At 37.6% G+C, this 17,851-nt stretch overlaps 1 protein-coding gene across 1 annotated transcript in view; it reads left to right on the top strand.

Moving 5' to 3' along the window:
* The window catches only part of CFAP70 (cilia and flagella associated protein 70), a 123,922-nt gene that overhangs the window by 919 nt on the left and 105,152 nt on the right, over positions 1-17,851 (top strand). Inside the window, exons 2-3 of the mRNA XM_046027864.1 lie at positions 1,459-1,561; positions 2,759-2,945. Coding sequence (XP_045883820.1) covers positions 1,499-1,561; positions 2,759-2,945 — 250 coding nt within the window. The 5' untranslated portion in view covers positions 1,459-1,498. The remainder of the gene's footprint in view (positions 1-1,458; positions 1,562-2,758; positions 2,946-17,851) is intronic.

Here is a 17,851-nt window from a genome sequence, read left to right as displayed (position 1 = left end):
ACTTGTCTTGAAGGGAGAAATTGAGCATTCAGGAAAAGCAGTGCGCATTAATAACACCATAAGTGCCCTTATTTCATAGGTTAAGCAGTTTTACTATTTTAGTGGATATTCACACCAAATGTGAAACACGAGAAGTTTATATTATCTTTTTTACAGAAGGTCAAACTGAGGCTCATAGAAGTTAGACTTTTGCCCAGGGTCAGGCTAGTGAAGGTCTAATTCATGTGGTAGTATTGAAAAGGAGAGTAATGTAAAAGATCATTTCTAATGTGAATTTGATAAGGAAATTGTCAGGGTCACTTAGGCCCAGAATGAGCTTGGAGACAGGGTGTTGAACAGTGATCTGAGATATTTGGATGACTGAAAGAAGGAGTAGCTGAGAAGAGGCAGAATAAAGCCTGGGGACAGCAAAGTATTGCCTTCTTTTTTGTACCACAGTCCTAGATAGATGTACCATAGTGTGTCCTCAGTAAACGTTTGAATTGCCTTAGTTCCATTTTGAATTAGGCAGAAAATCTTTTTTTTTAAAGATTTTATTTATTTATTTGACAGAGCGAGATCACAAGTAGACAGAGAGGCAGACAGAGAGAGTGAGAGGGAAGCAGGCTCCCCGCCGAGCAGAGAGCCCGATGTGGGACTCGATCCCAGGACCCTGAGATCATGACCTGAGCCGAAGGCAGCAGCTTAAACCACTGAGCCACCCAGGCGCCCCAGGCAGAAAATCTTTCTTAAATATATCCAATTTATTTTTGAAATTGTGTCATTAGTTTTGTAAAATAATTAGACAATGTCTCTGACTAAATAAGATATATGTCAGAATTTTTGCTGGTGGACTAACCATGATTCTTTGTGGCTGTTTCTTTACTGTTATATTTTTGTAAAAGTGAGAGATTAACCTTTGAGGGGAGCTTTGTACATTAAAAAAAAGTCTATTGGGTGCCTGGGTGGCTCAGTAGGTTAAGCCGCTGCCTTCAGCTCAGGTGATGATCTCAGGGTCCTGGGATCGAGTCCCACATTAGGCTCTCTGCTCAGCGGAGAGCCTGCTTCCCTTTCTCTCTCTCTGCCTGCCTCTCTTGTGATTTCTCTCTGTCAAATAAATAAATAAAATCTTAAAAAAAAAAAAGTCTATCAAAGAATACAATGAAAGATGGAGGCTGGGGTTGGGAAGTAAGGGAGATGGCATTCCTACCCTCTTTTCTTGGAATGATTTGTGCTTGGCGGGTTAATTATATGCGTAAAGATCATGGTAGCACTAACTGATGGAATCCTTCTTGTGACCAGCTCTGTAAAGCACTATTTACCAGCAAAGGTTGGAAAGGGTACAAAAAAGTGCTGGACGATGCTGGACTAGCTATGGCATTTTCCTAGGTTCTCCCCTAGTATTGGTCAGGTGTTGTAATGTGAGTACTTCTGCAGCTATGGTACTTGAGGGGACAGCTTGATTCATTATGTTTACAGAGACCAAAGAAAACCAGAGGAACTTTGCCCAAGTGCCGCTATGGAACAGGTGTCATCAACAGGCAGACCTGTGCAGATCACTGTGACAGATGGATATGACTTGGTAAAGTTATTTTTGGAAATTAGAGAAGTTCTTAGTTTATTCATTCTTCTTGAAAGTATATTTGTCTTTGAGTTCAGGTTTCCCTTTCAAACATCTGTCTGCAGGTTGCCTGAAGATGTATTGGAAGCACCAGCTGGAAGAATGCTTTTGCACCCTCCTATAACACCAGACCTGCTGGTCTTAACATTGCAATGGCATTTCTTTCTCAGTTTTCCTTTTTGTTAGACTATATAATCAGCAGGTCACATCACTCTGTGTGTAAAATACCTGGGAATTTGAGTACTACATTTAATGGGTGAAACAAGAAGTGATTTTTGTTTTTTAGACAGAAGGTCTTTCCTTCTGAAAAAGATCTGAATTCTTCCAGAGTTTCTCTTGTGATTAATTTCACTTGGTTAATTTAAATAATAAAACTACAATGTAGCTTAAAAATTACAAGAATAATGAAATGGCAAAGTATTCATTCACTATTATGAAGTAAAATAGCTCATTCCAAAACAGGATGTAATGAATGATCTCTACTTTGTTTTAAAAGGTTATATAAGGGGGCGCCTGGGTGGCTCAGTGGGTTGAGCCACTGCCTTTGGCTCAGGTCATGATCTCGGGGTCCTGGTCATGATCTCGGGGTCCTGGGATCGAGTCCCGCGTCGGGCTCTCTGCTCAGCGGGGAGCCTGCTTTCCTCTCTCTCTGCCTGCCTCTCTATCTACTTGTGATCTCTCTCTATCAAATAAATAAATAAATAATCTTAAAAAAAATAAAAGGTTATATAAGAGATGTATCTATAAGTGTGTGTGTGTGTGTGTGTGTGTGCTTACACACACATATATATTCATAGGAAAGACTAGAAAATATATTCTAAAATGTTTCTGATGCTTGCATGTTAGAGTGAGATTATAGGTAATTTGTTTTCCTGTGTGCTTTTCTCACTTTTTACAATGTTTCATAATATACTTTTATAATCATATAAACATAAAAGTTATTTTTAGAAGCTCCCAACATAATAGCATTTAAATAGAATGTTACAGTTAGCTACAACTAGTTTTGTTTAATGACTTTCTACCTGCTCCTTTTGTATTTGTGATATAGCTTGTTAGGAAAACATGGAAAATGCTATTTAGTTCAAGTCGAAATGATTTGCCAGATGGTAGGAAAATTCTGTATTTGAGTATGATTGTAAAGTCTCTTTCTTTCAACAGAAAGGTTTTAAAGGAGATACTCCAGTTACTTTTATTCGTGCAGAATTCAATCAAGTGGTTTTGGGAGACTCTGCAAAAGTTACGGTTTCTCCAGAAGGAACTGCAAAATACAACTTCACGAGCAGTTTTGAATACAGTCCTGAAGGAGGAATTACTTTAGATGACCTTGCCCACAAACCTGTGTTCTGTAAGTCCTTGTGGTACTAAAAGTATTAATTATGTTGAGTATGTTATAAGGAGATCCTGAGATATTAGTAGCTGTTTTGGGGGACAAATGAATAGAGCTTACCTTTTTCACCTAGGAATAACATGGTATACTTTGAGTCCTACCTGCTTTTAGCAGTGGTCTTCATGGCCTGCTAATTTTAATCAGTTTGTAAAAGCCCTTTTGACATTTGACTGAACTTTGCAGCCCTTATCTCCTAAGCTGGGTTGGGAGCTTTTCCTAAATATTCCTATATTTAGGGTTGCCAGATTTAGGGAAAAAAATTAAGACACATATATACTAAAAAGTTATTCATTGGTTATCTGAAATTCAGATTTTATTTCAAATTCAGATTGTATTTTGCTTGGCAACCCTAACTGTAATTCTGTATACAGTACTTCTGTACACTTTTTTTGAAATTCAGTCTGTATTTTATTTATTTCAGAATTTCTAGTGCCTAGAAATATCTGGGACATAAAAGGGCTCAAAAAGTGTTTGCTCAGTGAATGAATGAATGAATGAATGGATATATGACTTCTGTATCCACACTTTTACAGTTTCTAAGTACACAGTATTATCTCTGACATACTTTGTTCTTACACCTATATACTAGTCTAAGGCTTTTGTTTTAATCTATACTCTTAATTTTTGTTTTGTTATTTTTTTAGTGGCACATCTCCTGTGGTACCTGCCCCAAACCACAGATTCCAAGATCCCAGACCCAGAGAAGTGGGTCCTGGGAATCATACAGTATTCTAGAACGTTGCATTCTAAACTTTTTTTTTTTTTTCCATAAAAGTCACCTGAGGCTCTCGGAGAAAATAGTCCTCAGAGTCCTACCCTAGACTACTAAATTCATGATTGCCAGGGAAGGATCCTGGATGGAAGCTGCATGTAGGAACAAGTCTCTGGTACTCCTGGGAAGCACTACTCCAGAAAAGTGATTTCTACCTCTGGCCTAGCTGGTAATCAGTCACTCATGGAGGCATCCATCTGATCCACACTATCTGATCACTCTCTTCTACTTCTTTCATCTTTGCTTTGTGCTTCTCTGTCACTCCCAATCCCAAATAAGGGGAGTCAGTGTCCTAATTGCCTTCCTCCCTGTCATGTTAGTTGGGAAAGGCAGAACAGGAACATTGTTTTAAACGTGTCATTGAACCCATGAGAAAGAGAGGGCCAGCCCTTTGTTCCAGAAGCAATGCAGAAACTGAAACCTGGAACTCTCGAACAGTTGGTATTGATGTGTGGTGGTGTGGGGGGAAAGGACAGTACTCCAGAATCTAGGGGCTTAGGTTTTAGACAAGCTAAGGGGCTTGTTTTGGGTCTTAGACAAGCTAAGGGGCTAGGTTTTAGACAATCTAGGGGCTTTGGTCTTGGACAAACAGAGAACTTGGGCTGCTATAGATGGGAGTTGAGACTGAGACCAATCCCTTTACCACAAGCCAAGACTCTCAAAAAGAATGGACTAGAAAAAAAAAAATCCATGCCCTGTCATATGTATCTAGCCATTGAATAGATGAAGAAAGTCTTTACTAATAAATAATAATCATAAGTTTATGCCAACCATTAAATAACATATATTTTCTTAATATACACAGGGAACATTTATACAATAGAAACTGACCAAAAACTAGACAATATAAGAAGTCCTGCCATATAACAAAGAATCAATGGCATACAGACTTAGTTTTCTGATCAAAATGCAAGTCAACGAAATTAGAAATCTGTAACAAAAGCATAAAAGAAAAGAATCCATTTGGAAATTTTGAGGCACACTTATGTCTAATTCATGGGACAAAGAAGAAATCATAAGAAAAACTATAAAGCATTTAGAATCAAACAACAGTAAAACACCAAATACCAAACTTGTGGGAAAAAGCTAAAGTAATACTTAGAGGTACATTTATGTTCTCGAGTGCAGTCATTAGCAATCAAAAGAGATTTAAAATAAAACCTGGGGGGCGGCACCTGGGTTGCTGAGTCCGTTAAGGATCCAACCCTTGATCTCAGCTTAGGTCTTGATCTCAGGGCCATGAGTTCAAGCCCCATGTCTGGCTCTATGCTGGGTGTGGAGCCTACTTTAAAAAAATTAATAAAGTAGAATCTCTGGATATATATACGTTCCCCTATTCCTTTCACTAAGTACATCTGCAAACCTCAGACGTTTTATGTAAAACAAACATGAGGGACTCTGAAAGGTGGAGAGAAGAAGGAAACATGAGACATGAGGAATGACGTACGGTGAACTGCCTGGATTTTCTTTTTGCCTTGTATATCCCAGACTTGATGCTGAAGCAACCAGCAACCTGGAAACATGAATGAGTGCAGACCAAAAAATGAAAAAGAAAAAAAAAAAAAAGGAAAGAAAGAAAAAAGGGGAGAGAGAGACCTCTGCTCTAACCAAAGACGACCAGAGAATGGGCAGCCTTACAAGACAAGAAACTCAGTAACTACTCTGCACCAGCCAAACACCACAAACAAAAAAATGGCCCCACTCACAATCAAGCTGTATGGAGGACTTAGACTTGTATTCTTGCAAAGCTGAAATTAGGTGCCCCAGCTGGGTGGTGGTCAGGAATACCAAATGGAAGCCAGGGCTTCTCTGCTGTCTGGTCATGAACCCTCTTTCTTACCATCAGGTTTTAATGGAGACCACATAGGGTGCCTGGATTTCTGCCCCAATCTATCAATAACAAGATGCCATTCTACTGTCCACTGGAGTGGTATCAGAGGAAGCCTAAAGTAGGGTTGAGACTTGCCGTCACCTAGTGGTATTGAGTCTACACCCACTGTGGTATCACTGGAAAAGAAGTAAGGAACCAGACTCTCACTCCTTGTCATCAGTAATGAGGAACTGTCCTCCCCTGTCCCCACCACCAGGTATCAATAGAGGCTAAGTGGAGTTAATAGTGGGGACAATGGGGAAATGCCCCTTCCCTTCCTCTGTTGGAGCAGTGTTAAAAAAAAAATCCAGCTAAAACAGATGGTTTAAGGTCCAGAGTTTCATAACGTACAAAAGTCCAAGATTACATGAAAATCACTCATCATACCAAGAACCCCAAGATCTCAAACTGAATTTTATTTTCTTCGACTATATTAGCATTTTATTAAAAAAAATTTATTATGTTCAGTTAGCCAACATATAGTACACTATTAGCTTTTTATGTAGTGTTCAATGATTCATTGCAAACTGAATTTTAAAAAACAATCAGAAGATGCTAACACCAAGATAACATAAGAATTCTTAGACAAAGATTTTTAAAATAATGGATCAGTGAGCAATTGCAAACATGCAAAATAGACTCAGCAGAGAAATTGAAGGCCTTAGAAACAGAAGATATAAAGAAGAACCTAATGGAAATTTTATTTTATTACTTTTTAAAGAGTTTATTTATTTATTTGACAGAGACAGAGATCATAAGTAGGCAGAGAAAGGAGGAAGCAGTCTCCCTACTGAGCAGAGAGCCCAATGCAGGGCTTGATCCCAGGACCCTGAGATCATGGCCCAAGCCGAAGGCAGAGGCTTTAACCCACTGAGCCACCCAGGCGCCGCCTTAATGGAAATTTTAGATCAGAAAAATACAGTAACTCTTATAAAAAGCTCAGCAAATGGTCTCAACAGCAGAATGGAGGAGACAGGAAAGAATCAGTGAATTGGAAGATAGAAAACAGAAATACCCAATTTGAATAATAAAAACTCACCAAATTTGGCAAGAGACATACATCTGTGAATCAAAAAGCTGCTCAAACTCCCAGTAGGATAAACCCAAAGAAATCCATATTAAGAAACATCATAATTAAACTTCTGAAAACTAAAGACAGAATAAAAATCTGAAAGCAGAGGAAAACAATTAGAATGTTACCAGTTTGTCATCAGAAACCATGAAGGTCCAAAGAGAATGGCATAGTATTTTCAAAGTGATAAAAAGAACTGTCACCCAGAATCCAATACCTGGAGAAAAGATGTGAAGGGAAAATTAAGACATTCTCAGATTAAAGAAAACAAAGTCATTAGCAGACCTACCCTGAAAGAATGACTGAAGGAATTTCTCTAAACAGAACAGAAATGGTAAAATAAAGTACCTAGTAACACCAGGAAGGAAGAAAGAGGGTGGTAAACAAAAATGTGGGTGAATAAAGTAAGCTTTCCTTCCCTTTGAGTTTTTTTCTAAATTGTGTTTGACACTTGAAACAAGGTGTAACACTGATGCAGTTCTACAGGAATATTGAAAGAATATTTTAGGCAGTTATAAACAGAAAAGGTAAAGGGACATAAAGGAAGGTGAAGTTTTGGTACTTCAACTATTGAAATGATGACACCTGTAATAGGCTATAATAAGTAATATATATAAAATGCAGTACCTAGAGCAATAACGAAAAAAAACTTACACAAATACTCTTATAAACATTCGGGTACACGTGCCCCTTCGGATCACTATGTTTGTATCTTTAGGGTAAATACCCAGTAGTGCAATTGCTGGGTCATAGGGTACACAAATACTCTTAAAAGTATTATAGATATATTAAAATGGAATTCTAAAGAATCTTCATGCAGTCCACAGGAAAGCAGAAAACAAATGAAAAAAAGAGGACAAACAACCCCAGCAGACTTGAACCCTAACATATTAACAATTACATTAAATATATCAAGAGACAGAGATTGCAGAATAGTTCAAAAAAACACAACCTAACTATATGCTGTCTACAAGAAGCTTGAAATACAACTCTGTAGTCAGCTATGTAAAAGGATAGAGGGATAGAGGAAGATACACGTGCACACATTCATCAAAAAAGTGGAAGTGACTGTATTAGCATCAGATAAAATAGGTAAAAGCAGAAAGCAATAAAATGAAAAACAATAGGGAAAGATCAATGAAATGAGTAACATACTGGTTATTTGAAAACACCAAAATTGACAAAACTTCAGGAACCCTAGCCAAAAGCAAGGAGTGAGGGGGAGAAAAGGCACCACAGATTATCTATTAGAAGTGAAATAGGATAACATCACAGATGGTAGACATTAAAAGAATAATAAAGAGAAGAACAACTCTACATACATAAATTTCTTAAGAAAATGGTCCAGTATTTTGAAAACCCAAATCACAACTCATCCTATGTAAATAAATAAAGTTGCCCTGTAACTGTCAAGGAAATTGAATTCATAGTTCGAAATTTCCAGAACCAGAGAGTCTTAATAATTCTACCAAAGTTAAAAATAATAACTAACACTAATTGTACACAATTTTCCAGCAAGTAGAAGAGGAGGAAACAATTCATTTTATGATGCTAGTGTTACACTGATACCAAAACAAGACAAAGTACACAAATGGAAAACTGGAGGCCAGTAATGTCATGAATATAGACACAAAATTCTAACAAAATACTAGCAAATTGAATTCAATAAGTAAAAAGAATCATACAACATTATGAAGTGGGATTGATTCCAGGAATCCTTGGTTTGTTCAGTATTTGAAAATAAATCAATGTGTTCTACTATATTCATAGTCTAAAGAAGAAAAAGCATTTGGTCATATTGGTCAAAACAACAAGTGGCAAAATTTAACACCAATTCATGATAGAAACTCTCAGAAAAATATAAATAGTGGGAACTTCATCAACCCGACAAAGGCTAACATTATACTTAATGGTGAAAGATGGAATGCTTTCCCCCTTAGGTTGAGAACAAATCAAGGTTTGCTCTCACCACTCTTATAAACATAGAGCTGGAAGTACTAGACAGTGCAATAAAGTAAGAAAAAGAAATAAAAGACATCTACATCTGAAAGGAAGAAATAAATCTGCCCCTATTTTCAGATGACACTGTTGTCTATGTAGAAAATATCAAGGAATATGCAAAACTTCCAGAAAGGAAAAGTAAGATCATAGGATGCAAGGTAAATGCACAAAAGCAATTATATTTCCATATACTAATGATAAATACATGGACTAAAAATACATCATTTGCCATTGCTTTTTAAAATGAAATAGTGTAAATTTAACAAAACATATATAGCATTTATGTGCTGGAAACTATACACTGTTGAATGAAATTTTAAAGAATCTTTATAAATGGAGGAACACACTGTACTCATGGACTGGAAGACTCAACATAGTTAAGATGTCAATTCTCTCCAGACTGATATAAAGGTTAAATGTAATTCTTATCAAAATCCCAGAAAGGTTTTCTTCTAGATATGGAAAAGACTATTTTAAAGCAAAGAAACTAGAAAAAACAATTTTGGAAAAGAATAAAATAGGAATAATCACTATATTTGATTTCATGATTTATTATATAAATACATTAATTAAAATTGTGTGCTGTTGGTGAAGGGATAGACACATAGATCAATGGAAAAAACAGAAAGAGATCCATCAAATATGCCCAATGATTTTCTTAAGATTATATTTTTAAGTAATCTCTACACCCAATGTGGGGCTCATACAACTCTGAGATCAAGGGTCACACACATGACCAGTTGAGCCAACCAGGCACCCTTGCCCAATGATTTTTGATCAAAGTGCAAAATCAATTGGAGGAGAGGTAGTCTTTTCAACAAATGATGTTAGAGCAATTGAATACATGTATGCAAAAAAATGAACCTTGACTTTAGTCTTGTACTAATGCAAAAATTAACTCAAAGTGGACCATATTTAAATGTGAAATGTAAAGCCACAAAACATCAAGGGAAAAAATGAGATAAACTTCAGGATCTAAGGTCAGGCAAAGAGTTCTTAACACCAAAAGCATGAGCTATAAAAGAAAAATAAAAACTGATGAATTGACTTCATAAAAATTAAAAACTCTTGCTCTGTGAAATACCTTATTGAGAGGGTGAAAAGACAGGCTACAGAGTGAGAGAAACTATTTGCAAATCACAATCTGACAAAGCAATAGTATCTAAAATATATAAAGAATTCAAGATTCAACAGAAAAAATACTTCAGACAAACCAATTAGAAAATAGGCAAAAGATATGAAGAGACAGTTTACCAAAGAGGATATACATGTGGCACATAAACATTTGAAAAAGTGTTCAATATCTTTAGCCATTAGGGAAATGCAAATCAAAACCACAATGTGGTAGCACTATACACATATCAGAATGGCTAAAATTAAAAATAGTGAGGGGTGCCTGGGTGGCTCAGTGGGTTAAAGCCTCTGCCTTCAGCTCAGGTCATGATCCCAGGGTCCTGGGATCGAGCCCCACATCAGGCTCTCTGCTCAGCGGGGAGCCTGCTTCCTCCTCTCTCTCTGCCTACTTGTGATTCTGTCTGTCAAATAAATAAAATCTTTTTAAAAAAATTAAAAATAGTGAAAACATCAAATTCCAACAAGGTTTTAAAGAACCTGGATCACTGTTCCTTCCTGCTGGAAATGTCAAATGTCAGAATTTCTGGTGGGAATGTTAAGTGTCAGTCCAGAAAGCAGTATGCAATTTCTTTAAAAACAAAACATGTAAAACGCCATATATAATCCAGTAATTGCACTCCTGGGCTTTTATCCCAGAAAATGAAGACTTAACTTCACACAAAACCAGTATATTGTCAAAAACTGGAAACAACTGAGATGTCCCTCCATGGGTTAAGCAAACATATAGCCATACTATGAAATGCTGCTCATCAACAAAAATGAACAAATTACTGGGACACAAACCAATCTCACTGGATCTCCAGAGAATTACGCTGAATGAGAAAGCCAATCTTAAAAAGACCTACTGTAAAATTACATTTATATAACATTTTTGAAATGACAAAGCATAGAAATGAAGAACAAATTAGTAGTTGCCTGGTATTAAGAAGGAGGCTAGTGGGGGTGACTTTAGACGGGTAACATGGGTTAAAAGGATAACTAGAATCCTTGTGGTGATGAAATGATCTGTATCTTGACAGTATCAATGTCAATGTCCTGGTTGTGGTATTTTACTTGAGTTATGCAGGATGTTACCATTGGGAAAGACGTGTACAAGATAGCTTTCTGTATTATTTCTCACAATTGTATGTGAATCTGAAATTATTTCAAGATAAAAAGTTTAATTTGGGATATTCTATTCTAAAAGGGGGGAGAAAGCACGGTAGTGAGAAGAGTCATGAATCTCAACACCACTGGACTTAGAAATGATAAAGCATTACTGTCTGCTCAAGAGTGAAAGAAAGTATGCAAATTAATGAGTCGACGGAAAGCCACCTCTCTTCTGCATAGAGCCTACAAATTAGACTGAAACCAGGAAGGTAGTGGTGGAAAAAAAATTCTTTCTGAAGACCATGAGTGCCCTCTGCAATATAGTGTCTGTCATCTTCTCTTTGTATTTTCTTGAGACTACTTCATGCAGAGAACCTCTTCTTTCCAACTCATCAAGAGTTAAACTGTATAAAAAAATTTCCTCTTTGCTAGTGGAAGTTGTTAACAGTGTATAAGTCTTCTAAAAAGATGAAAGAGGGCTTCAGCCATTTCATTTTTGAAGCTCTGAGTGTATTAAAAAATTGACACGTGCCCAATGGATACAAAATTGTTTAATTATGGCATATGTTAAGCTCTATCTTTAATAGAATGGTTCTCTTAACATAAAAAAGATTAAAAGCAAATGAGTTTGATACTTAACTCAAGAAGCTACTAAAATAACAGAGAACACAAAAGAATGTAAAAAGAAAGAAATAAGAACAATAATTAATTAATTAGAAAGTGAGCACTAGAAAAGAGCTACAAAATAAAACCTGTTTTAAAAGATTAACAAAATAGACAAAATTTTGGCATGATTGAGCCAAAACAAAACCAAACCAAGAAAACAAACAATGTTAGGAAGAAAATGTGGCTTTAATACAGATAGAGTATACTCTTGAAAATTATAAAAATAATATTTTTGAAGATTCTGGGAAGGTAGGCAAGTAGGAATTACCAGGAATCTGTCTCCCACCCACCCAACACTTGTACTGCCACATTCTGTCTGATAAAACTATTTTGGAACTCTGGAGTCTGTTGAAGGCTTGAAACTTTTAGGGGAAGATTTGGATGGAAAATTGTGGTTAATCTTGGTTAATTTCAGATCTAAACACAGTAGAAGCTGCTCATTCCTCACCTCTAGACATGTGGCAGGGAGCCATGTATGTGTTCTTCTAGTAGGTGCACACAGCTTGTTGGAGCCAGAATGAGCTAAAAGGACCTTGTCCTCCAAATCTTGTGGATCTGTGCTCTGCTGATTGCTGCTTCTGATCACAGAGGTGCAGACAAAGAGCCTATTAGGTGTTGTTGCACCTCTCTCCATCCCATTTTTAGTAAGAACCTTCTTCTCCTATTGAAACCACCAAGGGATGTAAAGGGCAGCATCCTTCCTCCCCCCGCCTTACTTTTTCTCTTTTTCTTCATTCAGGAACCAGGCCTTAACAACTAAGACACTTAAAAACAACTGCAAATAAGGTGGTAAACTAGGAAGTGACCATGCATGTCCAGGGAAAGGCTCAGAAAAGACCTGAAAAGACCTTAACTTTACACCTCAGGCTGACCCTCAGCACAGAGACAGCCTCCAACAATAGCAAATAAAAATAAAAACAACAAGAGACAGTAAACTCTGGGAAGGGGGAGAATCTGATTTCTAGACTTATCCCATTATTAGATTCAAATATCCAAAAAAATCAAAGGCATACAAAGAAACATGAAAGTATAGCCCATTCAAATTAAAAAAAATATCACAAGAAACAACAGTGTTGGTGAGGTTGTGGAGAAGAAACCCTCATGCACTGTTAGTGGGAATGCAAACTGGTACAGCCACTGTGGAAAACAGTATGGAGTCTCCTCAAAAAATTAAAATAGATGGGGCACCTGGGTGGCTCAGTTGTTGGGCATCTGCCTTCAGTTGGGTCATGATCCCATGATCCCTTGAACCAAAATCAAGAGTCAGTCCTGGGATTGAGCCCCACATCGGGCTCCCTGCTTGACAGGAGGCCTGCTTCTCCCTCTCTCACTCCTCCTGCTTATATTCCCTCTCTTGCTGTCTGACACTCTCTCTCTGTGAAATAAATGAATAGAATCTTTTAAAAAAATTAAAATAGAATTACTGTATGATCCAGTAATTCCACCATTGGGCATTTACCCAAAGAATATGAAAACACTGATCTGAAAAGTTAAATGTACCCCAATGCTTACTGTGGCATTAATTTACAATAGCTAAAATATGGAAGCAACACAAATGTCCATCAGTAGAGGAATGGATAAAGAAAATGTGATATGTGTATATATATACACACATTATATATATATGAATATTACTCAACCATAAAAAGGAATGAAATTTTGCCATTTGCAACAAAATGCATGGATTTAGAGGATATAATTTTTTTAAGAATTTATTTTTTTATTTGGCAGAGAGAGACAGTGAGAGAGGGAGCACAAGTAGGGTAAGTGGGAGAGGGAGAAGCAGGCTTCCAGCAGAGCAGGGAGCCCAGCATGGGGCTTGATCCCAGGACTCTGGGGTCATGACCTGAGCCGAAGGCAGCCGCTTAACGACTGAGCCACCCAGTGTCCTAGAGGATATAATGTTAAGTGAAACAAGTCAGAGAAAGATGAATACCATATGATCTCACTCATATGGATTTTAAGAAACAAACAAAAAAGAGACAAATAAAAAAAAAAACTAGACTCTTAACTATAGAGAACAAACTAGTGGTTACCAGAGAGAAGTGGGTGGGAAGATGGATGAAATAGGTGAAGGGAACTAAAAGCATGCTTATCATGATGAGCACTGAGTAATGTATAGGATTCTTGTATCACTATATTGTACACCTGAAATTAATATAATAGTGTATGTTAATTATACTGGAATTAAAAATAAGTAAAAAAATTTTTAAAACAAGAAATATTTCAAATCAACAATCTAACTATACAACATAAGGAACTAGAAAAAAGAAAAGCAAAACTCCAAAATCCACAGAAGAAATCATAAAAACTAGAGCAGAAGTGGGCAAAATACAGAATAAAAAACAACACAGAAAATCAATGATCAAAAGTAAGGTTTTTAATTTTTTAAAAAATATTTATTTATTTGAAAGACAGCGATCACAAGTAGGTAGAGAGGCAGGCAGAGGGGTGGGGGAAGCAGGCTCCACACTGAGCAGAGACCCTGATGCGGGGCTTGATTCCAGGACCCTGGGATCATGACCTGAGTTGAAGACAGAGGCTCTAACCCACTAAGCCACACGGGCACCCCAAAAGTCAGGTTTTTAAAAAAGGTTATTCATTCCTATGGAGAGAGAGCATGTGTGCGCGCGCACATGAGATGGGGAAGGGACAGAAGGAGAGGGAGAGGGAGAATCCCCAAGCATACTCCACACTGAACATGGAGTCCAACATGGGGCTGGATCCCAGGACCCTGAGATTATGACCTGAACCAAAATCAAGAGTCAGATGATTAACTGACTGAGCTACCCAGGTGGCCCCAAAAGTCAGTTTTTTGAAAAGATCAACAAAATTCACAAACCTCTAGCCAGATGGATGAAGGAAATATTGAGAAGACTCATATAACTAAAGCTGGAAATTAAAGTGGGGATATTATTACCTATCATACAGAAATTAAAAGTATAAGTGAGTACTCTGAAAAACCGCTCACCAACATATTGGATAACCTACATGAAATGGACAAATTCCTAGGAACACAGAACTACCAGATTAAAGCACAAAGAAAGAAAATCTTTTTTTTTAAGATTTTATTCATTTATTTGACAGACAGAGATCACAAGTAGGAAGAGAGGCAGCAGAGACAGAGAGGGGGGAAGCAGGCTCAGCAGGGAGCCTGATGCAGGGTTCCATCCCAGGATCTTGGGATCATGACCTGAGCCAAAGGCAGTGGCTTTAACCCACTGAACCATCCAGGTGCCCTCAAAGAAAGAAAATCTTAATAGAACTATAAGGAGATTAAATCAGTGATTAAAAAATTCTCTCAACAAAGAAAAGTCCTGAGCCTGATGGCTTCACTGGTGAATCCTACTAAATACTTGAAGAACTAATCCCAATACTGCTGAAACTTTCCCCCCCAAAAAATGGAGAGGAGGGAATATGTCCCAGCTCATTCTATGAGACCAGTATTATCCTGACACTAAAGCCAGACAAGGACACTATAAGAAAACTACAAACCAGTATCTCTTATGAACATTGATGCAAAAATGCTCAACAAAGTACTAGCAAACCAAGTTGAACAGCATACTAAAAGGATTATGCACCATGACCAGTGGAATTTATTTTTGGAATGCAAGAATGACTCAACATAAAACTCCATCCATGTAATACATCAAATAAACAGAACAAAGAAAAAACCCCACATGACATTTCACTTGATAGAGAAAAAGCTTTTGACAAAATTCAACACACTTTCATGAAATAAACACTCAGCAAAGTAGGAATAGAGGGAAACTACCTCAAAATGATAAAAGCCATATATAAAAATTTCTCAATGAACACTTTACTCAATGGTGAAAGACTGAAAATATTTCCTCTAAGATCAGGAACAAGGCAAGGATTCCTGTTTTCACTTCTTTTCAAAATATTAAAAGTTCTAGCCAGAACAGTTAGGCAAGAAAAAGAAATAAAAGACATCCAAGTTGGAAAAGAAGAAGTAAAATGATCTCTGTTACAGATTATATGATCAATTTTATATATGATTATGTGAGAAAACCTTGAAAAGATTACACACACCCCAGAATAAATAATACAAATAATTTTGATAAAGCAGCAGTATATGGGGTGCTGGTGTGGCTCAGTCAATTAAGTGTCTTACTCTTGATTTTGGCTCAGGTCATGATCGGTGGTGAGACTGAGTCCCATGTCAGGCTCCATGCCCAGCAAAATCTGCATGCGTTTCTTTCTTCCTTTGCCCCTCCCCTCCATTCTCTAAATGAATGAATGAATGATTGAATGCATGCATGCATGCATAAATAAATAAATAAATATTTATTTATTTATTTATTTTTTCAGCGTAACAGTATTCATTGTTTTTGCACAACACCTAGTGCTCCATGCAATACGTGCCCTCCCTATTACCCACCACCTGGTTCCCCCCCCCCCCCACCCGCCTTCAAAACCCTCAGGTTGTTTTTCAGAGTCCATTCTCTCTTATGGTTCGCCTCCCGCTCCAATTTCCCTCAACTTCCTTCTCCTCTCCATCTCCCAATGTCCTCCATGTCATTTGTTATGCTCCACAAATAAGTGAAACCATATGATACTTGACTCTCTCTACTTGACTTATTTCACTCAGCATAATCACTTCCAGTCCCATCCATGTTGCTACAAAAGTTGGGTATTCATCCTTTCTTTTTTTTTTTTTATAAACATATAATGTATTTTTATCCCCAGGGGTACAGGTCTGTGAATCACCAGGTTTACACACTTCACAGCACTCACGATAGCACATACCCTCCCCAATGTCCATAACCCCCTCCCCCTCTCCCAACCCCACCTCCCCCCAGCAACCCCCAGTTTGTTTTGTGAGATTAAGAGTCATTTATGGTTTGTCTCCCTCCCAATCCCATCTTGTTTCATTTATTCTTCTCCTATCCCCCAACCCCCCATGTTGCATCTCCATATCCTCATATCAGGCAGATCATATGATAGTTGTCTTTCTCCGATTGACTTATTTCACTAAGCATGATACCCTCTAGTTCCATCCACGTCGTCGCAAATGGCAAGATTTCATTTCTTTTGATGGCTGCATAGTATTCCATTGTGTATATATACCACATCTTCTTTATCCATTCATCTGTTGATGGTATCTAGGTTCTTTCCATAGTTTGGCTATTGTAGACATTGCTGCTATAAACATTCGGGTACACATGCCCCTTCGGATAACCATGTTTGTATCTTTAGGGTAAATACCCAGTAGTGCAATTGCTGAGTCATAGGGTAGTTCTATTTTCAACATTTTGAGGAACCTCCATGCTGTTTTCCAGAGTAGTTGCACCAGCTTTCATTCCCACCAACAGTGTAGGAGGGTTCCCCTTTCTCTGCATCCTCGCCAGCATCTGTCATTTCCTGACTTGTTAATTTTAGCCATTCTGACTGGTGTGAGGTGATACCTCATTGTGGTTTTGATTTGTATTTCCCTGATGCCGAGTGATGTGGAGCACTTTTTCATGTGTCTGTTGGCCATCTGGATGTCTTCTTTGTAGAAATGTCTGTTCATGTCCTCTGCCCATTTCTTGATTGGATTGTTTGTTCTTTGGGTGTTGAGTTTGCTAAGTTCCTTATAGATTTTGGATACTAGCCCTTTATCTGATATGTCGTTTGCAAATATCTTCTCCCATTCTGTCAGTTGTCTTTTGGTTTTGTGAACTGTTTCCTTTGCTGTGCAAAAGCTTTTGATCTTGATGAAAGCCCAATAGTTCATTTTTGCCCTTGCTTCCCTTGCCTTTGCCGATGTTCCTAGGAAGATGTTGTTGCGGCTGAGGTCGAAGAGGTTGCTGCCTGCATTCTCCTCAAGGATTTTGATGGATTCCTTTCTCACATTGAGGTCCTTCATCCATTTGGAGTCTATTTTCGTGTGTGGTGTAAGGAAGTGGTCCAATTTCATTTTTCTGCATGTGGCTGTCCAATTTTCCCAGCACCATTTATTGAAGAGGCTGTCTTTTTTCCATTGGACATTCTTTCCTGCTTTGTCGAAGATGAGTTGACCATAGAGTTGAGGGTCTATTTCTGGGCTCTCTATTCTGTTCCATTGATCTATGTGTCTGTTTTTGTGCCAGTACCATGCTGTCTTGATGATGACAGCTTTGTAATAGAGCTTGAAGTCCGGAATTGTGATGCCACCAACTTTGGCTTTCTTTTTCAATATTCCTTTGGCTATTCCAGGTCTTTTCTGGTTCCATATAAATTTTAGGATTATTTGTTCTTCTTTGTTCTTCTTTGTT

This window comes from Meles meles, chromosome 13, assembly GCF_922984935.1.
Source record: "Meles meles chromosome 13, mMelMel3.1 paternal haplotype, whole genome shotgun sequence".
Lineage (NCBI taxonomy): Eukaryota > Metazoa > Chordata > Mammalia > Carnivora > Mustelidae > Meles > Meles meles.
The sequence above is the reverse complement of the archived record's forward strand: the minus strand, read 5'-3'. Positions and strand labels throughout refer to the sequence as shown.